This window comes from Elephas maximus, chromosome 2 (assembly GCF_024166365.1).
Source record: "Elephas maximus indicus isolate mEleMax1 chromosome 2, mEleMax1 primary haplotype, whole genome shotgun sequence".
Taxonomy (NCBI): Eukaryota; Metazoa; Chordata; class Mammalia; order Proboscidea; family Elephantidae; genus Elephas; species Elephas maximus.
Window position 1 is genome coordinate 226,223,638 of NC_064820.1, and position 25,082 is coordinate 226,248,719.

General features: G+C 44.3%; 2 protein-coding genes across 7 annotated transcripts in view; one reads left to right on the plus strand and one right to left on the minus strand.

Annotated features, from left to right (window-relative positions):
• Positions 1 to 25,082, minus strand: part of TMPRSS3 (transmembrane serine protease 3) — a 94,583-nt gene that overhangs the window by 52,398 nt on the left and 17,103 nt on the right. The window lies entirely within an intron of this gene.
• Positions 1 to 25,082, plus strand: part of UBASH3A (ubiquitin associated and SH3 domain containing A) — an 81,224-nt gene that overhangs the window by 9,761 nt on the left and 46,381 nt on the right. For all 3 annotated transcript variants that reach the window (XM_049874930.1, XM_049874931.1, XM_049874932.1), the window contains exons 3-6: positions 4,761 to 4,947; positions 8,926 to 9,124; positions 14,307 to 14,476; positions 17,105 to 17,313. In XM_049874930.1, coding sequence (XP_049730887.1) covers positions 4,761 to 4,947; positions 8,926 to 9,124; positions 14,307 to 14,476; positions 17,105 to 17,313 — 765 coding nt within the window. The remainder of the gene's footprint in view (positions 1 to 4,760; positions 4,948 to 8,925; positions 9,125 to 14,306; positions 14,477 to 17,104; positions 17,314 to 25,082) is intronic.

Sequence of the window (25,082 nt, forward strand, 5' to 3'; positions counted from 1 at the left end):
TTCTGTAAGGTTTCTGCCAGCTGCGCAAAGTGGGGAGGAGATCTGGGCATCCCACATTGTCGCACATGTTCCCACGTCTCCACGCTGTATGTCAGTTATCACCTCTTCACCTGCTTTCCATTTATCAAAACATTGCTATTGTTGCCTCCTCTCCTTTTCTCCAAATCATTGTGAATTTGTTACTTTCATTTTTTTTGAGTCCCTTGACTGTAAAAAAGAAATGAAATTATACCCGTGTTCAATATCCCATTTTTTCCTGAAAACTCATCTTGCTTTTAAAAACAGCTTTGCCCACTCCCACTAGGATGGCTAGGATTAAAGAAAAGAAAAACAGAAAATAACAAATGTTGGCAAAGACGGTGAGAAATTGAAATTGGAGCCCTTATCCATTGCTAGAAGGAATGTGAAGTGGTACAGCCACAATGGAAAACACCATAGCGGTTCCTCAAAAAAATAAAAATGGGACTACCATATGACCCAGCAATCCACTCCTGGGTATCCACCCAAAAGACTCAAAAGCAAAGACTCAAAAAGAGACTTGTACACCCATGTTCCTTGCAGCAATATTCACAATAGCCAAAAATGGAAACAACCTAAATTTCCATCAACAGATGAATGGATGAACAAAATGTGGTATGTGCACACAATGGGTTACTACTCAGCCAGTAGGAGAAATGAGGCCTTGGTACATGCTACAGTATGGATGGAGCTGAAATAAGCCAATCACAAAATAACAAATATTATATGACCTCACTTACATGAAAAGACAAGAAAAGGCAAATGTATAGAGACCAGAGTTTATTAGTGGTTTCCAAGGGTGGGAGGGATGGGAAAATGGTGTTGGAAAAACCACATTAAGAGTAGGATTGCACAACCGATTGTTGTAATTGCTGTCAATAAGTTGTACACCTGTAAAAGGTTCAATTAGCGAAAGTTCTGTGATAGATATATTTACAACAATAAAAAAGAGTAGCTGCTGAGGCTATTTGTGTACAACCAAACACCTCATGGGATTTGGTTCCTTGATTTGAAGGCTTAGGGTCATAGTTTCATGGTACATCCCAGTTAATTGATCGAATAACCTAATAACCTCCTGGATTGTTGTGTAGTGCCAAGGGTCTTAAAAGCTTGTAAGCAGCCATCCAAGGCACAACAATTGGTCTCTGCTCACCTGGAGCAGCAGAGGAAGAAGGAGAGTCAGGAATAGGAGGAGGAAATGGAATGTGTGGCTAATTGCCTCCATGAACAACTGCCTCCTTTGCCAAATGAGACCAGAAGAACTGGATGGTGCCCAGCTACCAGCTACCATTATTGAACATTTTGATCAAAGATTCCATAGAAGAATCCTGATCCAAAAGGGGAAATTGTAGATAAGAATTTCAAATTCTCATGGACTGTAGACTTTCCACAGCCATGGAGGGTGGATGAACCCCTGAAACTATTTCCCTGAGATAATCTTTAAACCTTAAACCAAAAATACTCCCTGAAGTCATCTTAAAACCAAACAAAAGTTTAGTTTAACCAGTAAAAACCACCTGCCTTGAATATCATGCTCTTTTAAGAACTATCTGTATGGGATCAAACTGACAACAGCAACTTGAAAGGTTGGATAAGAACCTCAGGGAGAAGTGAGTTTATGTTAATGAGGGAGGAAGAACTCAGAAAAGGAGGGTGAGAATGGTTGCACAACTTGAAGGATGTAATCAATGTCACTAAATGGTACATGTAGAAACTGTTGAATTGGTCTATGTTTTGCTATGCATATTTCCAACAATAACAACAAAATAAACAATATTTAGAAGGAAAAAAAAACTTACGTGACAACCAGAATGAAATTAATAAGAATGTTGACACATTGTGAAAAATGTAATCATATCACTGAACAATTTGTGTAGAAATTGTTAAATTGGACCCTAACTTGCTGTGCAAACTCTCATCAAAAAACACAATAAAATATTTTTAAAAATGGCTTCACCACATATGTAAAGATCTGTAAATAATATATTATTTAGAGCTGTTTCTTTTTGAGCTGCAGGAATGGTAAATAAGCCTCTGTGACTTCCTTTCTCAGATCCATATTATGTTGCTGCAATTCACGTTGCTGCAGGGAGCCGTAGTGCGCCTTCGATGATCTGTACTGTTCCATCTGACTGTGCCTCATTTATTTATCCAGTTTCCTGATGGCATCATTGGGTTATTTCCTACCTTTTTTTTTTTCCCTATTATAAACAATGCTGTCATGAACATGAGGAAACCCTGGTGGCATAGTGGTTACAAGCTACGGCTGATAACCAAAGGGTCAGCAGTTCGAATCCTCCAGACACTCCTTGGAAACTCTATGGGGCAGTTCGACTCTGTCCTACAGAGTCGCTATGAGAGTCGGAATCGACTCAACGGCACTGGGCTTGGTTTTTTTGGTTTGGTCATGAACATTTGTTATATGATTTTTTCGTATATAATATTTTGTTGTGTTTTTCATGAAAGCTTACACAGTATATTAGGTTCCCATCTGACAATTTCTACACAAATCGTTCAGTGACATTAGTTACATTTTTCACAATGTCTCAATATTCTCATTAATTGCGTGCTGGTTGTTCTGTTTCTAGTACTCTAATTTCCCTGCCCCATTATCTTCTCATCTTTGCTTTAGAGTAACTGTTGGCCTTTTGATCTCATATAGATGTTTTTTTTAATCTCACAGGTAATATCCTTTACTTTGTGTGCCAATCTGTTATTCTGCTAAAAGGTAACCTCAGGGAAGAGATTCGGTTCAGGGTTTAAAGAGTATCTCAGGTAGGCAATAGTCTCAGGGAGCACTCCAGTCTCAACTGGTCCAGTAAGAATTTGAGCTCTGTTCCGTGTTTTTCTCCCATTCTATCTGGGTCCACCTATCGTGGCCCTGATCAGAACAGTTGGTAGTGGTAACCGGGCACTATCTAGTTCGTCTGGTCTCAGGGTGGACGAGGCTGTGTCTTGTGTAGGCTATTAGCCCTGTAGACTAGTTTCTTCTCTGAGACTTTGGTTTCCTTATCTCTCTTTTGCTTCTACCCAGTAGGGACCGAGAGTTGTATCTCAGATGGCTGCTCGTAAACTTTTAGAACTCCAGACACCACGCCCATCACTAGGATGTAGAACGTGAACTTTGTGATGCCAATTGACTGAGTTGACCCACGAGGCTAAGGACTTAAGCCTTCAAGCCCGGAACGTTCTTTCAAGGCATTTGGTTATGTCTGAGAAGTATCCGTAACTGTGTCCTCTATAAACATATATGTGTGCACACACATATCTGTGTACACATATATAGACACTTTTTATCTGTGTGCACACATATACTCACCTGTACCTACCTGTACACATATATGCCTATCCACCTACCTGTATGACCATACACTCTTTTTTTATTATTGTTGGTCGTAATGAACATCTCTGCCATTGTTCTGGGTATACACATGGAAGAGTCTCTCTGGGCTTCATGCCTCGAAGGGGAAAGCAGTGAACAGTGTTTAGGTTTTCCAGCTGTGTAAATCAATGCCAAATTGCTTTCCCAAACATTTGTATTCTGCTTTCCAAACCTAATATTATACGACAAGCCCTTCCCTGAGTCAGTAAAATCCTTCAAGGCTGCGATTTCTAATGAATACGTGATAAATAAATTTCCTATCATTTATCTAGTTTTCCCTTCTTTTTTGTTACAAACAACTCTATAATAAGTATTTAGGAAACCCTGGTGGCATAGTGGTTAAGAGCTACAGCTGCTAACCAAAAAGCTGGCAGTTCAAATCCACCAGGTGCTCCTCGGAAACTCTACGGGGCAGTTCTACTCTGTCCTCTAGGGTCGCTGTGAGTCAGAATCAACTCAATGGCAGCGGGTTTTGGTTTTTAAACAAGTATTTTGTCTCTACGTCTTGTTCTTTCCTTGGGATAAAAGTTTCTGAAAGTGGAAATATTAGTTCAGATGGTATGGATATTTTACAGCTCTTGATACATATTGGCCAATGCTTTACGTAAAGGTTACACCAACTCAAGAATAGAAAGTTGTGTGAACCAACAAGGCCCCCCATCCTGTCCCCTACCTGCCCCACCAAACACATAACTGCTACCTTGAAATTCTGCTGCATCTTGTGATATAATTCAGCATGACTTTTATCCTTTAAAAAAACTTTGTTCATTTGACACGATAAAAATGGTTCCTCCTGCGTGTGTTCATTTCTGTTTTTATTATTAATGAGAATAAACTCGTATTTTGGGTCATCTGTGAGTTCTCCTTGTATTTAGAATAACTTGCTGAAAACAAAGAAAATACCACGGCCATCTAAGTTGTGCCTCATTTCTTGTGGTTTTCATTTTCATATTTATTTAAAGTATGAGATAAAATGAAAATGTGCATTTTTTTTCCTACAAAATTTCCCAATGCCCTTTACCAAGGTGGTGGTTCGAGCACAGAGACCAGGTTTTGAGTTTACTGTAACTTTCTTTCATATTCTTTGTCCTTGGACTTTGGGATCAGACTGACCTGAGCCTGAGAGCTGGGTGGACATGACCAGCTCTGTGGCCTAAGCAAACCCTCACTGTTCCGTGCATCTCGCCAAGGTAATAGCGTTGCCTTCCGGGAAGATAGAGGAGTATCCACGTAACACATATCCAGGACTCAGCACGTTCCATTATTCTCAGTAGCTGTCATTGCTGCTGTTTGTCCTTGATGGGGAAAGGCATCTTATTGTCACCATGCCAGGTGACAGTGGCCTGTTTTTTTATTGCAGGCTACATTGTCACTGCAATGATCCTTCTCTAGATGATCCCATCCCTCAGGAGTACGGCCTCTTCCTCTGTCCCACGGGGCCCCTGCTGGAAAAACTACAGGAGTTCTGGAGAGAGAGCAAGCGTCAGTGTGCCAAGAACAGAGCTCATGAGATCTTCCCTCACATGACTCTCTGCGACTTCTTCACGGTGAGTCAGCCTTTAATGCTCATTAACACAGCAGCTGAAGTCATTTTTCTGTAATAATAATAGGTAACGATAGGACAAAGTGGAGGGGCAGCCATGTGATTTATTTTCATGAGATGGCCCAGAACTGTAGCATTAGGCAGCCCTGTTGCGTGGAGTATCTTTTCCTTTCCTCCTTCATTTGCCCAACTCCTATTCATCCTTCAGAACCCAACTCATTGAACCCCTCCCTTTTTAAGTCCTCCCCAGCTTCCCAGGCAGAAGGAGTTGTTGCCCTTTGTGCATCTTTTTGTGTCCATGTTTTATTACAATATGTCTGCTGCAGCTCTGCATCCCTCACTTTCCCTTGGGGAAAGGGGATGCTTTGCTCATCTTTGTACCCCCAGAGACTAGCATAGCCCCTAAAACCATAGGAGCTTCATAAATGCACAATGGATGAACAGAAGAAGCATGGCTATTGGCTGGACACAAATGCAGGACTTACCCCTGCCTGAGAGACCAGCCCTCTGATGTGAAAAAAAGGGCCAAGGGGGCAGCTTTATCAGGGTCCTAAAAAGGTGAGCGGAAAAACCCTGGTGGTGTAGTGGTTAAGAGCTATGCTGCTAACCAAAACGTCAGAAGTTGAAATCCATTAGGCACTCCTTGGAAACCCTATGAGGCAGCTCTACTCTGCTTTATAGGATCACTATGAGTTGGAATCGATTCGACGGCAATGGGTTTTTTTTTTTTTTTTTTGGTTTAGGTTGGCGAGAAGGGCCCAGAGGCTGCCCCAAAAGAGGAAAGAGGTGTGAGGAGGAGGGAGAGAGGGACAGAAGGCCACTTTCTCTGTGGCCCCCACCAGAGGAATCTAGAGAAGGGGACATGCAGCTTCCATTACATCCTGGCCTGACAACGTCAGCTTGTTCCACCCATTTCAAGGGGTTCCTCCAGGGCCTTAGGAACCCCCTTTCCACCTGGACGTCAAGGCTCTGCAAGACTGGATGGAAAAGGGCAGGCAAACCTCTGCAGAAGAAGCTTCCATAGGGTGCTCTGGAGAAGGGTACCCTCCTACAGCCCTTGCTGAGGGTTCTCAAGACACAGGTTTTTCAGTGCTAAAACCAGACAAGTCCCAGGCAAACCAGGACCAATTGTCACCCTGCTTTCAAGGCATTGTAATAGTCTGGCTCCTTTCCGGCTTATCCCCAGGAGCTCCTCAGGGAATGGAAAGCTTAGAAATCAGACACCCTCAGTCATGGCAGTGAGAGGCAGACTTTGGCCTCCCAGCTCCTTTCCCTGACCTGTGGAGGTCCATGCACACACCAACACACACACACACATACAGAGACACACATACACACAGGGACACACATGCACACACATGTACACACAGAGAGAAACTTGTACAACATATCACACGCAGAGACACATGCACACACACACAAACACAGAGACACACACAGAGGCATACGCCCATACAGACACACACCCAGATACACACATATACAGTCCCTCAACTCCCTTCTTTTGTGGTAACCGCCTCCCCGCCCCAACCTCCGCCTTAGTTAGCTGAGGGCCTCTTTCTGGGAAAAGAGTGTAACAGAGATTCACTGTATGTCTTTGATACTGTGAAATGAAAACGTCGCCACCACACAGTGCTACCCATTACTCCTACACTCATAATATGACTCTGCGCTTACAAACGACACATCGGACACCAAAACTACCATGTGGATGGATTCGTGAGTGGAGAGTCACTCAACTCAGGCTGTGTGCAGTGCACCGGCTGTGTACGTGCATTCTCCTAGGCACCCCGGGGCTATAAAGACAAGACAGGCCAGGAAGATCGCAGTGTGCCCCCGAGGCTAGAGAGGAGATGAGACTGAAAATTAAACACTGCCCTGTGGCCTCTTTATACTTCACAGACAGAGAAGCCGCATGGAATTCAAAGGAGAGCCAGATGCCTGGGAAGAGAAGAGCTGGGCCCGTTTCCTGCTGGGGGTGGTGTGTCTGGGTTTTCACAGGTAGTTGAGGAAGGCCTTCAAGTCCAGGAGTGGCCTGGGCACGGGAGGTGGTTGCCCCACCAGCTGAAGACAGGAGTGTGAGTGGGGAAGCAGGGATCAGGTGGGCAAGGCCTGCCGGGCCAGCCCCTCAGGCCTGCGAGGTTGGCCTGAGCACCTTAGACTGAATTCTCAGGTGGCAGAGCGAGCTTCAGGGCCAAGGTGGCATGTGACGACCCCGTTAGGAAGAGTGATGAAGCGGAGTGTGTGGGTGCAGTGAGAGGGCAGGGGCCAGTCAGAGTCTGGGCTGGTTCAGGGTCACCTGAGAGCAGACTCCAAGGCAGAAGGGAAGGTGTGGGGATGCATTTAGGGTAACACCTGTGAGGGATAAAAGAGGAGAAGGAAGGAAGGGGCGGGAAGAGCTCAGAAAGGGATGCGGTTTGACACCTGTGAAAGGAGACGGGGAGGAAAGAGGGCAGGCGGGAAAGTCTCAGCCTATAGAAAATTCTGGCTGCGTCAGAGGAGCGCCACATCGGGGGAACAGCAGCCCAGCTCTGGTGCCCCCGCCATGCTTGGTCTCTGAGCACTATGGCCAGGCTGGGAGTGTCTGCTGACTACACTCCTCCCTGTAGTTGCTGAGAAGGGCACCTCCGTGGTGGTCACAGAGTCTATTGGAAACTTCTAGAAGGTGAACAGTGAAATTCCGAGCAGAGCTATAACCCAACGGAATGGAGAAGGGGCATTAGCTCAAGATGTATGGCAGGGCTGAGTCAACATGGCTTAGAAGGAGAGGATGTAATAAAAGTGGGAAGGGGATTTCCAGTTTGAGCACTTAAAGGATATTCTACCTGAATTGTCTACATAACTGAATACCAGGGTGTCTGAGTCATCTATATATAGCAGTCTTCTGCTATAACAGAAATACCACAAGTGGATGGCTTTAGCAAAGAGAAGTTTATTCTCTCACAGTCTAGTAGGCTAAAAGTTCCAATTCAGGGCACCAGCTCCAGGGAAGCCTTTCTCTCTCCTTTGGCTCTGGAGGAAAATCCTTGTCATCAGTCTTGCCTTGGTCTGGGACCATCTCAGAGCAGGCAACTCAGGTCCAAAGGACGCACTCTGCTCCTGGTGCTGCTTTCTTGGTGGTATGAGGTCCCCAACTCTCTGCTAGCTTCCCTTTCCTTTTATCTCTTGAGAGATAAAAGGTGGTGCAGGCCACACCCCAGGGAAACTCTCTTTACACTGGATCAGGGAGGTGACCTGGGTAAGGGTGGTATTACAATCCCACCCTAATCCTCTTTAACCTAAAATTACTGTCACAAAATGGAGGACAACCACACAATACAGGGAATCATGGCCCAGCCAAATTGATACACACGTTTTTCGGGGGACATAATTCAGTCCATGATGCAGGGATGGAACAAAAGCACAACTCCAAATACCCAATTACTGCACATAGTTACCTATCACCCATCTGTCAGTGTGTCCTACTGCAGTGGCTTGTGTGTTGCTGTGATGCTGGAAGCTACGTCACCAGTGTTTCAAATACCAGCAGGGTCACCTACGGTGTTTAAGTTTCATCAGAGTTTCCAGGCTAAGACAGACTAGGAAAAAAGGCCTGGCTTTTTTTTATCTACTTCTGAAAATTAGTCAGTGAAAACCCTTTGGATCACAAGAGAATATTATCAGATATAATGTTGGAAGATGAACCCCCTAGGTTGGAAGGCACTCAAAATAGACAGTGGCCACAGGAATGTACTGGAGTATACCAATGATTGTAAAGATGGTGCAGAACTGGGCAACGTTTTATTTTGTTTGGCGTAGGGTCGCCACAAGTCAGAGTCGACTCGACATCGACTAGCGACAACAGATAGAGTTATAGAGACAATTACAGCATTTTGAACAGAAAAGAATCTCATTTTGGTTGCTCTATAATTTGTATTTATTAAATAAATAGATGATTTTCTACCAGCAGATGAGAAAGCACGTTCTCTGTCTCATTCATTAGTGTGAAGACCATAAAGTGGAATGTCTGTACGAGGCTCTAAAGAGAGCTGGGGACCAGATCCTGGGCTCCTTCCCCTCTGTGGTTCCTTTGGTCCTCCACTCTTCTGTCAGCTACCTTGGCTTCTTCGTCAACGACAGCCCCGCAGACATCATCCGGGAATTCGCCATGATGTTCGCCAAGGAAGCATCCATCTTAGCAGGTAGGCAGGCCCCACCACGTATACTCTCATGGACCAGCTAATAAGTAAGTGAGTCCTTTGGGGCTACTCTCACCCAACTTCAACACAAAGGGTTGATTCTTGAAGCAAAGGGCCCAGGCCATTCTTTAATGCTGCTAGGGTCGGACAGCGGGTGACTTCTCACTCTTCAGCCAGTTACTTGGACATGCCTTAACCCGAGGCTGAACGATGTACCTACATCCTCCTCAGTGAGCCACCTCAAATGAGCCATGTCCTACAAAATAAATAAAAAGTTTCTGAAAATCAACGGGGTCTTTTCTTTAAGTGACAATAGCCATCTTTGTATTGATATGGTTTTTCAAAACGTTTAGCTATATTCCAGTTGCCTGGGAAACTGTCACAGAGGGGTCTCCCACACATCATGCATGACTGTGTGGATACATGGAGATGGGGAGGGTTACATGAGGTGTGCATGCAGGGGCGTCAGCGCCACCCCCAGCCCCATACCCAAAGGATATCTCTCCCCATGAGGCCAGCACTGTGTGTGGAACATAATTCTTAAGTTGATTTGGAGTCCCTGGGTGGTGCAAACAGTTAAGATGCTTGACCGCTAACTCAAAGGTCGGCAGTTTGAGTCCACCCAGAGGCACCTTGGAAGAAAGGCCTGGCAATCTAAAAAAATCACCCATTGAAAATCCTGTGGAGCACAGTTGTGCTATGACACATATTGTATCACCGTGAGTTGGAATTGACTCAAGGACAACTGGTTTTTTATGTTGGTTTATTTTAATTTTGGGGGGTGTGGGCTTAGTCTTCTTTCCTTGATTTCTTGGGGGAAAGGCTATCTAGATTCACTCTGAGGATCCGGAAAATTCCTTTCCTCCAAACACCACCCCTGGTCCGGAGGCCGAGGCTACAGCTGGGTTTAGTGGAAATAATTCTGGACTTGACATCAGAAGATCGGGCTTTGACTTTTTCTTGGACTCTATTAGTGATGCACCCTTAATCAAGTCCTTTCACCTTCCTGGGTCTGTTGTCTTTATTTACAAATGGTGTGGGATCTCGCTCTTCCAAAACCGTGTAGCCTGTTTGGGGGATATCCCACCATGGTCCCTGCACACAGATGGTGCTCAATAGTGTCATGATTTGCTGAGTCTGAGACTTGAAGGGGCCATGGTGCCTGGTCAGAAGTCCCCTCGATGCCCTGCCAGTGTTCCGTCTGTCCAGGTTCTCAGACAGCGCACTTGGATTTCCACTTGGATGCTGGCTTGGTGGGTCTGGCATCTGTGTGGATCGTATTTCCTGGACGTCTTAGTCTCCTAATGCTGCTGTAACAAAAATAACCACAAGTGGGTGGCTTTAAAGAACAGATATTTATTTTCTCACAGTCCAGGAGGCCAGAAGTTCGAATTTAGGGCATGGGTATAGGGGAAGGTCCTTCTTTGTGTATTTCAGCTTTTAGTAGCTTCCAGTAGTCCTTGGTGTTCCTGGGCTTGTGGGTGTATCTGCTGCATGTGTCTGTCTTCACGTGGTGTCTTCCCCCTGTGTCTAGCCTGCTCTTCTTATAACTCAGAAGTGATTATGTTTGGGACCCACTCTACTCAGGCATGACCTCATTAACATAACAAAGAAAATCTTACGCCCAAATGGGATCACGTCCACAGGTCTGGGGACCAGGATTTCCATACATATTTTGGGGGAACACAATTCACACAACTATAGAGTTACCACATCTCTGTGGCTGAGTCTCCGCTGTGTAAATATAAGTTTAAATGATCACTCTTTAAGGTCCTCACCTCTGAAAGGGCAAGGTGGTCCTTGTTATCCTGACACAATGGGTCAGAGCAGCCACGGCAGATCACTTACTCTTCATGCCCCTCTTCCCCGCAGTGGATAGTGAAAAAAAACCAAACCCGTTGCTGTCAATTGATTCTGACTCACGGCAACCTTATAGGGCAGAGTAGAACTGCCTCATAGAGTTTCCAAAGAGTGCCTGGTAGATTCGAACTGCCAACCTGTTGATTAGCAGCCATAGGTCTTAACAACTATGCCACCATGGTTTCCCCCCACTGGATATTATGGGCCCCATTTCACAGATGAGGAGAATGAGGCTGTGAAGGACAAAGGTCACCTAGCCAGTCAGTGGTGGAATTGAATCTGAACTCAGTTTTGTCTTGCCCACACAGCCCGGGTTTCATGATGACTGCCCTGCTTCCTGAGAGAGCCAGCTTTGACCTCACATCTCTTCTCCCACCTTAAGTGGGCTCTGCCCTGCTCCAGCCCCCTACCTGTGCCCTTGCCCTGACCCTGAGGGGTTAGGATGGGCCTGCTGTCAGTAACCTGGTGAGACTTAGCTGTGGTAGTGTCCCTTTCAGGACAAGTGTGTAAGGCCTTCTGAGCATGCTGGCCGCCCCCATTGAGACATCTCAGGGGAACGGAGCCATGCAGAGAAGACAAGGCCCATTTAAAAGTGAGCATGACTCAGTCACAGTTCCGATGACAACCGCTATGGGTCTTTCCCAGGCCACGCTGACTCACATGGCAAGGCTGTCCCTCCCCCCACTTGTAAGGAAAGGAATTTCCCACCACCCACACGCACACACGCTCTTGTGCTTTAGGTTGATCTCACCTCACTCCACCCCAGCACTTCAGCGCCTGCTTAGACGCCTCGACTTTCTCTAGTTTGCTATTAAAGGCACATGTGGAGGATTTAAGACCCCCGTGGGGCCCCAGGGTGTGCTTGCACCATCCTCGGCATTTCCCAAGAGCACAAGAGGTCTTGTTGGTCTATTTTGTAGGTGATTCACCCCAGGGCGAGGTGACACCCTAGCACTGATTGAGAGTCTACTCAAGATGACAAATTAATGGATTAATTTGTCTCAGCAGCCCCAGCAGGCAGAGGTCAGTATCCGCAAGTCATTGCTGGAGAAACTGAGGCTGAGTTAGGCCAAGGTGCTCAACCAGGTCACCCAGCCAAGCTGGGCAGAACCAGGTCTAAAGCCAGGTCTGCCTGATACCGAAGTCTATGCTGTTTCCATAAAAACACCGCCTCCCAGAACAGAGAATACTTTGTGCCTGGCTGAAATCAGACCCCGCTGCTTAGGTGACGCCCAAGGCCCTGCTCACTGTTCCTGGAGGCCCAGGAAAGAGCCAGTAGTGAGCTGGGGAGGCACTGGCCAAGGCTACCCAGGAAGACGGGCTCACCACTTGGAGGGCCCCCTACTGACCAGAGTGAGCCCAATGTTAGAGACACTTTACTTTCTACAGCATTCAGTTGCTTCTAGAGTTTTCTTCCTGAGATGCTAAAAATGAAAAAAACACCACTGAACTGGAGCACAAGCCTGTGACTCCAGGCCGCTGAGTAATTTCCACACTCCAGAGAATGAAGGGGAAGCTGTTTAGCAGGGTCGAGGGTGAAGGAAAGGGAAGTTTTCTCGCCTGGTACATTTTGGTCATTTGTTTGGGAAAATAACTTGCAAATTTGTGGGCCCCAAAAACACTAACAGTGGTTAAGTGCTATGGCTGCTAATCAAAAGATAGGAAGTTCAAATCCACCAGCTGCTCCTTGGAAATTCTCTGGAGCAGTTCTACTCTGTCCTATAGGGTCGCTATGAGTCGGAATCAACTTAATGGCCACGGGTTTTTTTGAAGACAGTAAACCCGTATCTCTACACCCTCCTCTTCCCTATTTCCTTGTAAAACCTGTAGGTCTTTAACCATCTCCTTTTATAAGGCGAGAGTCCCTGAGTGGTTCAAATGGTTTAAGCACTCAGCTGGTATCATGGATTGAACTGTGTCCCCTGCAAAATACATGTCAACTTGGTTAGGCCATAATTCCCAGGATTGTGTGGTTGTCCTCCATTTTGTGATTGTAATTTTATGTTAAAGAGGATTAGGGTGGGATGTAACACCCTTACTAAGGTCACATCCCTGATCCAATGTAAAGGGAGTTTCCCTGGAGTATGGCCTGTACCACCTTTTATTTTACAACAGATAAAAGGAAAGGGAAGTAAGCCAAGAGAGGGGACATTATACCACCAAGAAAGCAGTGCCAGGAGTAGATCACATCCTTTGGACCTGGGGTTCCTGCATGGAGATGCACCTAGTCCAGGGGAAGATTGATCACAAGGGCCTTTCTCCAGAGCCAACAGAGAGAGAAAGCCTTCCCCTGAAGCTGACACCCTGAATTTGGACTTCTAGCCTACTAGGCTGTGAGAAAATAAATTTCTCTTCGATAAAGCCATCCACTTGTGGTATTTCTGTTATAGCAGCACTAGATGATTAAGACAGCTGGTAACCGAAAGTTTGGAGGTTCATGTCAACCCAGAAGTACCTTGGAAGAAAGGCCTGGCAATCTACTTCCAAAAAATAAGCCTTTGAAAACCGTATGGAGTACAACTTTACTCTGACACACATGGGGTCACTATAAATCAGGGCCGACTCAATGGCTACTGGTTTTATAGTTCTCCTGGACCAGTTAATGAACTTTTAAAATATCAAGATTTACAATGGGAAGGACCAGCAGAGGTCACTTTGTCATTGAAGAACTGAGGGCCAGTTTTGCTGTACCTTGACCACAATGGCTCAGTATCTAGTAACACAACTAGGACTAGAATCAAGTTGTTTGACTCTTCTTACACCAGAGTGGCTTTATCAAATGGTTAGGTAAGTCAGACACCATATGCCCAAATATAAAGGGGGATTTGATCCTAAAATTAGTCAGTGGGTGGTACAAACAGTTAATACACCCAGCTGCTAACTAAAAGGTCAGAGGTTTGAACCTGCCCGGAGGTGCCTGGGAAGAAAGGCCTGGCAACCTACTTCTGGAAAATCAGCCACTGAAAACTCTGTGGAGCACAGTTCTTCTCTGACACACGTGAGTTGCTATAAGTCAAATGGACCCCATGGAAACTGATTTTAAAAGACCTTAAACTTACATCTCTACTCCTTGCTCTTTCCTACTTTCTTGTGAAAGCTGCAGGTCTTTAACCAGCTCTTTTTATAAGGCGAACTCTGTGAGAGAGGCCACGAAGCCCAGGACCAAGTCCTTGCCCTGGACCAGGAGGTGCAGTGCGGTGGAGGGAGGGTGGGGAGAGGCCGAGACACCACGTATAACATCATTTCTGCCGCCATTGCTGGACCGGTAGCCATGACTGTTTAGGTGAAGGTGTCCTAACCTCCATGTGTTTTCCTGACCTCACAGACTGCACCGTGAAACCCTGCACCAAGCAGCTCCACATGACACTGGCCCACAAGTTCTACCCCCACCACCAGAGGACGCTGGAGCAGCTGGCCAAAGGCATCCCCCTGAGCCCCGGCTGCCAATGGACGGCTGCACTGTACTCCCGAGACATGCGCTTTGTACACTACCAGGTGGGTGACCATGCGGGGGGCCTCAGCTGGAGAAACCCTGGTCAGTGAGATTGGATCGGATCCTCACCACGGAAACCACATGAATGACCCTCACCTAAAAGAGTATTTATCTCTGGGGGCTCTCTGCTGGGCTGCTTTTTGCAGCAGACAGAACTTCTACATTTTCTCTAAAACCATGTGCTTTCTTGTGCAATTTGGAACAAGTATTCTTTTATATAAATGTCCCTGGGTGGTGCAAACAGTTTGCATTCGACTGCTAACCTGTGGAGCCCTGGCGGTGCAGTGGTTAAGAGCTTGGCTGCTAACCAAAAGGTTGGCAGTTCAAATCCACCAGCCGCTCCTTGGAAACCCTATGGGGCAGTTCTACTCTGTCCTATAGGGTCTCTATGAGTCAGAATCAACTTGATGGCACCTAAGAAAAATAACCACCTAAAGTTTGGCAGCTTGAACTTACGCAGTGGTTTTTAAGTCTACCAAATTTATTTTTTAATCTACCTAAAGAATTCTGTGCTATATTTTGTTATATTCCATGTTATGTATCTTACACAAAGTCTTAGGTCTTGTTTTAGAGGCATATAACGTATTAGGGGATCCTGAAAGCAACAGGCAAAATGTAAACAACGCTTGTATTGCTGTCATGGGGGCATTCGTGGTTCAGTGGTAGAATTCTCACCTTGCATGTGGGAGACCTAGGTTCGATTCCCGGCCAGTGCAGTTCATGCACACTCACTGCCTGTCTGTCAGTGGAGGCTTGTGTCTTGCTATGACGCTTGTCTTAGTTATCCAGTGCTGCTATAACAGAAATGCCACAAGTGGGTGGCTTTAACAAAGAGAAATTTATTTTCTTACAGTTTACCAAAACCCCCACTGCCATCAAGTCGATTGTGAATCACAGCAACCTCATAGGACCGGGTAGAATTGCCCCATAGGGTTTCCAAGGAGCGGCTGGCGAATTTCAACGGCTGAACTTGGTTTGTGACTGATCCCTTAACCACTGCGCCACCAGGGCTCCTTCTCATAGTTTAGGGGGCTGGAAGTCCAAATCAGGGTGCCAGCTCACAGGAAAGGCTTTCTCTCTCCGCCAGCTCTGGAGGAAGATCCTTGTCTCTTCCGTGCTTCTGCATCTGGGCAATCCTCCTGTGACTTAGCATCTCTCTGCCTCACTTGCTTGTTTAATCTCTTCTGTGTCTCAAAAGAGATTGACTCAAAACACACCCTACAGTAATCCTTTCTCATTAACATAACAAAGACAACTCGTTCCCAAATGGGCTTATAACCACAGGCATGTTGTTGGTGGTGGTGGCCTTGAGTCAGTTCTGACTCATAGTGACCCTATGTACAACAGAACAAAACACTGCCCAGTCCGGCACCATCCTCATAACCGTTGTTATGCTTGAGCCTATTGTTACAGCCAGTCTGTCAATCCATTCCCTTGAGGGTCCTCCACTTTTTCACTGACCCTCTACCAAGCATAATGTCTCCTCCAGGGACTGGTCCCTCCTGATAACATGTCCAAAGTATGTGAGGTGAAGTCTCACCATCCTTGCTTCTAAGGAGCATTCTGGCTGTACTTCTTCCAAGACAGATTTGTTCGTTTTTCTTGCAGTCTATAGTATATTCAATATTCTTTGCCAACACCATAATTCAAAGGCATCAATTCTTCTTGGGTCTTCCTTATTCATTATCCAGCTTTTGTATGCATATGAGGCAATTGAAAACGCCATGCCTTGGGCCAGGTGCACCTTAGTCTCCAAGGTGACATGTTAGCTTTTTAACACTTTGAAGAGGTCTTTTACAGCAGATTTGCCTAATGCAATGCATCCTTTGATTTCTTGACTGCTGCTTCCATGGCTGTTGATTGTGGATCCAAGTAAAATGAAATCCTTGACAACTTCAATCTTTTCTCCATTTATCATGGTGTTGCTTGTCGGTCCAGTGGTGAGGACTTTTGTTTTCTTTATGTTGAGGTGCAATCCATACTGAAGGCTGTGGTCTTTGATCCTCATCAGTAAGTACTTCAAGTCCTCTTCACTTTCATCAAGCAAGGTTGTGTCACCTGCATAACGCAGGTTGTTAATGAGTCTTCCTCCAATCCTGATGCCCTGTTCTTCATATAGTCCAGCTTCTTGGATTATTTGCTTAGCACACAGGTTGAATAAATACGGTGAAAGGATACAACCCTGACACACACCGTTCCTCCTTTAAACCATGTAGTATCCCCTCATTCTGTTTGAATGACTGCTTCTTGGTCTATGTAACTATAGGCATAAACCCCCACCCCCAAAAAAACTATAGGCATAGAGGTTAGAATTTACAACACATATTTTAGGGGGGACACAATTCAATCAATCACAATGCTAAAAGGGCTTCAGTGGAGTTTCCAGACAAAGATGAACTAGGAAGAAAGGCCTGGTGACCTACTTCTAAAAAAATCAGCCTATAGAACACAACAGCCCAATCTATAAGTGATCATGCGACTGGCACAGGACTGGGCAGCATTTCATTTCATTGTGCATGGGGCTGCCATGAGGAAGAGGTCAACTGGACAGCCATCAACAACAGCAATTGCTATCATTTCCCAACACAAATTTTTCCTTGAGACATGAAAAGACATTTCTTCTTTTCCAGACCTTGAGGGCCATATTCCAGTATAAACCCCAGAACATGGATGAGCTGATGCTAAGTCCTGGCGACTACATCTTTGTGGACCCAACTCATCAGGAGGAAGCCAGTGAAGGCTGGGTGATTGGGATCTCGCGGTGGACGGGCTGCCGAGGCTTCCTACCTGAGAACTACACGGAGCGAGCCAATGAGTCTGACACCTGGGTGAAGCACAGGTGAGTGCCACTTCTAGCACCAGCCCACACACCTCTCTCTTAGTATCTGAGATTGTCCATCTGAAACGGTAGTTGAAATATTTGTGTGCTTCTAAACTATTCCATCACTGGTAAAATTTGTACTCTCTTTGGCAGTAAAAATCGTCCCTGGAGGTTTAAATCCAAGTATATATCTTGGATGGTTTGTGGTTTTCTGCTGATATATTCAGAAATCATAAATTATTCCATATTACTTTTCTGAGATAATAATCCCAAAAGGATCTCAAAATACTACTTCTTTATTATGAACATAATAAATTATGATCATATGTCCTAAGCTTGGGTTTGTTTACTCTTCAACAATGGCATGATCAGTGTGTAAACTGTAGAGTCCTAAGGTATGTGAATTTGTTTTCTATTGCTGCGTAACAAATTACCACAAACTTGACAGCTGAAACAAAATACATTTATTATCTCGTAGTTTCTGTAGATCAGAAGTCCAGGTAGAGCACAGCTGGGTGTTCTACTCAGGGTCTCACAAGGCTGCAGTCAAGGTGTCGGCTGGGCTGTGATCTCATCTGAGGCTAAGATCCTCTTCCAAGCTCACAAGGTTGTTGCCAAAACGAATTTCCTGGAAGCTGTAGACTCATGGTGGCTTACTTATTCATGGCCAGGTGGAGAGGCTTTTAATTTTAGCATATTTAGCATCATCTGGAGAGGCTGAGAATTTTCCACATCGTGAAGACCTGGGGTATTTTTTGCTTAACAGTTCTTCTCTCAACTTATCTCTGTCTTCTCACTTTCTTACTGTAAACAATAAGAAGAAACCAAGAGATACCACCATCACTTTGCTTGGAAATATCCTTACATATATAACCAACTTCATTGCTTATAAGTTCTGCTTTCCACAGACAACTTCACTAAGCTTTTTGCCACAACATAACAAGGATCTCCCTTCCTCCAGTTTTCTGTAATATGTATCTCATTCTCTTCTAAGCCATCGCTGGCGACTCTCTTAATGTCTGTATTTCTATTAGCAGTCTGTTCAAGGTAATTTAGGTTTTCCTTGTCACACTTTTCAACATTCTTCCAGCTTCTGTCCACTTCCTGGTTCCAAAGCCACTCTCACATTTCAAATATCTGTTATGGCAACATCCCACTCCTGACACCAAATTCAGTATCAATAAATGTTTAACCAGAGAAGGAGAACTAGCAATGTGTATATATGTATATACATGGATTTATTACAAGGAATTTATTGCAATTGTTGGGGCTAGCTAAGCAAGGGAAGACAGCCAGGAAGGGAAGATCACAAGCATGTGGGAAATTTGTGGGCACATGCTGAAGCTTGTTGTCAACAGGTGAAAATCAGGAAGATGATGAAGGGGGCTGGGAGAGCAATTGTTATTCGAAGTCTCTAAGCTCAGGGAAGTCCTAAGCTCTTTTTTAAAGGCCATCCAAATGAATAAGTCAGATCTATCTAGGATAACCTTTTCGATTAAAGTCAACTGATTAGGGACTTTAATCACATCTATAAAATCTCTTCACAGCAGCACCTAGATTATCATTTGAATAATGGGGAGAAGGCGTGTGTGTTGAATAAAATGATTGCTATCTTCCTTCAAACCAGTTCTGTGCCAATATCTCTCATAGCCCACTGTAATCGGATACTTGCTAGAAAGGGAAACCTGGGACTGTAGTTCAGCCTAGTTAATTTGACACATCACACCATTGCAAAGCTTAAGGTAGTTCTACCAGAAGTTTTTTTTTTTTTTTTTCCACTCTCTTCTCCCAGGTTTCAATTAAAAGATTGGAGGGTACCTTGTGGAAAAAGGCTGCATTGCTTCACATGTGTACTTGACGGTATGGAGCTCATGGCACAAGGTTTCCATAAGGCAGGTTGTTGGAAGAACTGAACGATGAGAGTGGGAGGGGAATAAGGAACATAGAAATGCCCTCTGTTGTGGTCCAGGACTTCCTGGCACCTATAGAGGTGTGTTGCTGGTGAAGACAGGCTGGAAAAGCACTGATTCAGCCAAGCCCATGCCTCCATGGAGGGATGCTTTAAAATCATTTCACTATTTTACTCACTTTCTTAATTCTGTCAGAAATCTTGCAGCCTCCCTGTTTGTTTGTTTTCTCTACAAATAAATCAATAAGTCAAACATAGATGTGTTAACAATCTGTTCAGTCTACACATTTTCAAATCTATGTTGGACATTTGCTGTGAAGAAATATTTTCCACTTTTATCTATACAACCAGAGGACTTTTTCCTGTACCTGTTCCTGCTGAAGTTGGTATACAAGGCAAAACTATGAAAATTATGCAATTTTTTTGAGTAGTCATTGGAAGCTACTTTAAATTGTCAGAATTGAATCTATGCAAAACTAACAGGGCTAGCATTTTGACTAATTAAGAAAAAATGTATTTTGAAGAGCTCACATAAATGATTGTTTATTAGTCATTTTACCCAAACCAAAACAAACAGTACCTAGCAGAAGCTCTTAGGGCAAATGGCTAGATTTTACAAGAAATAGAAATTTAAAATTATAAGTATTTTCTGGAAGTTTTTTTTAAGAAAAAGAGATTGGGTGACTATAACTGGTTTCTTTAGGTAAATATTATATTCCTTCCTGCTAGTCTATTAATAAATTGAGGCTAGCCATTAATACACTGGCCTGTATAACAAACCAAGGGTAACATTTGTGCCATTGGGCTTCCCAACAAAACACAAAGGCAGCTCAACACACAAGAGTGGATTATAGTCAGAGCCCAATGTTCTGGTCTCTGCAAACAGATTTACGTTCCATATTACCTTAACTTAAGACCATTTAGCTTCTTACCCTAATTAATAAGCCCTGTGTGTTGTAAGGAAACTCTGGTGATATAGTGGTTAAGTGCTAAGGCTGCTAACCAAAAGGTCAGCCATTTAAATCCACCAGACGCTCCTTGGAAACTCTATGGGGCAGTTCTACTCTGTCCTACAGGGTCGCTATGAGTCGGAATCGACTCGACGGCCCTGGGTTTGGTTTGTTTTTTTTGGTGTATTGTAAAATATAAACGAAGAAAATGCAGCAGTAGTCACATGGTTTTATTTATTGATGTATTGAGTTATTCAATACACTTCATTCAAATCAATTTTAAGGCAGCTTAAGAGATGCATAAGAACTTTAAACACTAGCATTGCCCAGCTCTGCTATACACATTGCCATTACTCATTTAATTCCTACAGTAGCCCACGAGATACACACTGTTATTGTCCCATTTTACAGTCGATGAAACTGAGGCACAGAGAGATAAAATAATACAGCTAGTGAGTAGAGGAAGCAGAATTCAAACCCCATCCTAGCCCATAGCTCATGTTTTTAACCATTACTTAAACATCCTAAAGAAGTTATAATTAAATTAAAAATAAGTAGGTGACATACATTGTGGTACATCCATAAAGCAGAATACTTGCATCTGTAAAATAACCATTAGGGAGTGTTTTATGTGCTGATATGAAGAAATATCCAAGATAGATTGTTAAATGACAAAGATTAGTTGCCAAACACCGTGTATAGTATATACTATTTGTGGGAAAGGAGGAAGGAAGTAACAAAGATTTGTGTGTCACACAATAGGCATTTATGTACATATATATGCCTTTAAACATCCCTAGAAGAGGAAATCTCTAGAAGTCCCTAACAGCTATTACCTGTGAGGGTAGGATCTGGGTGCCTGGGACAGGAATGGAAGGGAGAATCTTTGCTCTCTACCATTTCATAACTTTTTTTTTGAACTATGCAAATGCATTACTTATTCAAAATATAAATTGATCCATCTTAAATTTAAAGAAAATAATACGAGAAAATTGGTTCAAAGAGAGAATAAAGGCAAGAAGACAAAATAAGGACTGAGGTGTGTACCCACAGTGCAGGCTGTGAGAGCCCTGGTTTCAAGCCTTCCCACACCCAAGGCAAAAAGGGACACACACGCAGTACAACAGTCTACAGCCATCCCAGTTACCTGCAAACCAGTTGTTCAGGAAAAGCACAGTGGTGTTGTTGGAGGTAAGTACACGGACCCATTGGTCATATCAAAATGACAGGGTGTTGGTGCTACAGAGACAGTAGAGAAGAATAGCGAATATACCGTGGATGGCCAAAACAATGAACAAATCAGTCTTAGAAGAAATACAACCAGAATGCTCCTTAGAAGCAAGGATGGCGAGACTTTGGTTCGTTTACTTTGGACATGTCATCAGGAAACACCAATCCCTAGACAAGGACATCATGTTTGGTAAAGTAGGGGGTCAGCGAAAACAAAGGAAACCCTCAATGGGATGAATTGACACAGCAGCCACAACACTAGGCTCAAACATGATGAAGATGGCACAGGACTGAGCAACATTCCTTTCCATTGTACGTAATGTTGCCGTAAGGCGAAGCCAGCTGGACAGCAACTAACAAAAATAGCAAATGAGAGAGAGTCAAATACAACCCTTCTACCTGAGAGCTGAGAAAACGAGGCCAGGGCATGGGAGGAAAAGCCTGGATCAAGTCACACAACTAAGGAAGCACTTACATCATTTTAGAACCAACTATGTCAGACCCGATCCAATAAATGGTTTAAGGAATAGCAGGAGAGGAGACCTTGGTTACCCTCACTGACCACCTTAATTCTAGGAAGCTTGGGGCTTGTCTGTGGCCTCTGTCCCTTAGTACATCCTTCACTCAGGATGGGAGAGTTTCTCTGTCCCAAAACCCACCAGACAACTGTCAAACCGGGTCTTTGTAGAACTATGCAGCGAAGACCCTGTAGGAATGAGTTTGTGGCTATTATATGTGTTGCTTCACGATTAACATTATCAGTCACTTGTCATCAACCTCCCAGTCTTTGTGGCTGACGTTTCCAGGACTGTCCTTTCCAGAAACAAGCTTTCTAGAAACAAGCTTCCCTTGGACTCAGTAAATATTAACAAGCATTGCAACAAAAAGAGAAAAAACTCCGTACTGGGGTGGGCTCTGGGTGTCTGGTTGGTCCATCCTCGCTGGGGGGAGCGTTGAGACCCCCTGACAAACTCTAACTGTTGAGTGTGGTTATAGGCCAGGGTGGCAGAGCCAAGAGCTCTCAGACTCAGTTGTCTCAGATGCCTTTTAACACTCCCAGGAATGTACCTTACTAAACATCTAAAGCTTTTTAAGTCAGAAAACAATCGTCGAAGGCTTTAACACATCACTAACCTATTAAGAAGAGGGAGATGTGGCCAGATGACAGTGTATGAAGGCTATGTTACCTGTGGGCAGACAGATAGTTGTCGAGACATTTGATAAATACCTCCTAGGAGTGGCCATGGAAGTCACACCTTGCAGAGAAAGTTGGCAAGAACTGCTAGCATTACAATGCCCTAGGATAGATATGGAAATACCCCAGTGAGGAATCTCCCTCTCTTCTACACAATTCGCAGCACATTTCCGGGTATGTAATTGCAACTACGATGTTTATTGTTACCCTTAGGTGCCCCAACTCATGGCAACCCCATGCACAACAGATTGGTTGTAATCCGTAGGGTTTTCATTTTCTGGTTTTTCAGAAGTAGATCTCCAGGCCTTTCTTCCGAGTCCATCTAGGTCTGGAATCTCCGTTGAAACCTGTTCAGTATCACAGCGACACGCAAGCCTCCACTGAGAGATAGGTGGTGGCTGCATATGAGGTGCACTGGCCAGGAACCAAACCAGGTCTTCCTCGCGAAGTCAAGAATTCTACCACCGAACCACCAATGCCTCTACGATGCCTGTTACTTGGCAATTAATACATTAGTCCCCCATCACCAATACAGCTACTCCCGCTTTATACCAGCTATTTCTGGGACTCTACAACAAAATCACACTACAACATTTGTCTGTTACTTTAAGGAAAAAGATCAGATGAGATTTGGAGAGTGACTGGAGGTGGAAGATTGTATTCATGCGTTCCAATAGGCGGTTTTCAATTCTTCACGTCAAAGGATGTATGCAGCATAACACAGAACGAAGAGCAGAGGGCCCAGGAACCTTAGAGAAGAACGTTATCATCTTCTAGCCAAGATGAGAAGATCTTCAGTGCTTAAGCCTTGTACCTCAAATGACTTTTCAAAAATCACAGAGCTAGCTGGCGTCAAATAGTTCAGACATAGTTAATAAAGGTTCTCTGTCTACACGCTCCCCAAACCAACTATCCCCTTTTGAAAAACCAGGGAGAATTTAAACCCGTACATTTCTACGGTATGAGTTAACCATTAAGGGGTTCTCTTAAGTTAAAGAGAAAAACAAAAAACATTCAAATGCTTGCACCCTTCCCTTTCTGCTCCCGTCACCACTGTTCTCATCATAATCTTGCTTATATTTCATTTGAAAGACTAGCAGAAAAAAAAAACCTCAATTTTCTCTCTGACTGTAAACTTCACCGATGTTATTTATAGATAAGGAGGCCTTGCTGTCTGCATAGTGAGCTGCAAACTGGGTGCGGGTGCCCCTGCCTTGCCCTCAGGAAAGGGAAACAAACCAACATTTCCTGTGTTAAAATGAGACTCTGTTAACTGTGTCTCTAGCACTTAGAGCATCTGCATTTGAATAGGGAAATATCACTCGCTCCAATATGAATGTTCTTGGTCTACTCATGATCATTGATCAGCCTCAACGAAGATATGCATTACATATCTGTTGGCCTCTGAAACTATGAGAAAACATGAACAAAGTAAATCTATTTGCTATGTTGCCGTTAGCTGACGTGAAGTTGGCTCTGACTGCTGGCAACACCATGTACGGCAGAACAAAACGTTGCCCAGTCCTGTGCCATCTTTACGATTGTTGGTACTCTCGAGTCCATTGTTGCGGCCACTGTGTATTTTGAACATATTCCTACCTAGGGGCTCATTTTCCAGAACTATATTGGACAATATGCTGTTGTAATCCATGTGGTTTTCATTGACTAATTTTCAGAAGTAGGTTGTCGGGCTTTTCTTCCTGATCTAGCTTAGTCTGGAAGCTCTACTGAAACCTGTCCACCATAGGTAAACCTGCTGCCATTTGAAATACTGGTGGCATAGCTTCCAGTATCATAGCAACACGCAAAACACCATGATAAGACACACTGATAGACAGGTGATGTCTATTTGACATGTTGTTGTTGTTGCTAGGTGCCGTCGAGTCAGTTCTGACTCATAGCAACCCTATGCACAACAGAACGAAACACTGCCCGGTCCTGAGCCATCCTTACAATCGTTATGCTTGAGCTTATCATTGCTGCAGCCACTGTGTCAGTCCACCTCATTGAGAGTCTTCCTCTTTTCTGCTGACCCTGTACTCTGCCAAGCATGATGTCCTTCTCCAGGGACTGATCCCTCCTGACAACATGTCCAAAGTATGTAAGACGCAGTCTCACCATCCTTGCTTCTAAGGAGCATTCTGGTTGTACTTCTAAGACAGATTTGTTTGTTCTTTTGGCAGTCCCTGGTATATTCAATATTGTTCACCAACACCACAATTCAAAGGCGTCAATTCTTCTTCAGTCTTCATTATTAATTGTCTAGCTTTCACATGCATATGATGTAATTGAAAATAACATGGCTTGGGTCAGGAGCACCTTAGTCTTCAAGGTGACATCTTTGCTCTTCAACGCTTTGAAGAGGTCCTTTGCAGCAGATTTACCCAATGCAATGCGTCTTTTGATTTCTTGACTGCTGCTTCCATGGCTGTTGATTGTGGATCCAAGTAAAATGAAATCCTTGACAACTTCAATCTTTTCTCTGTTTATCATGATGTTGGTC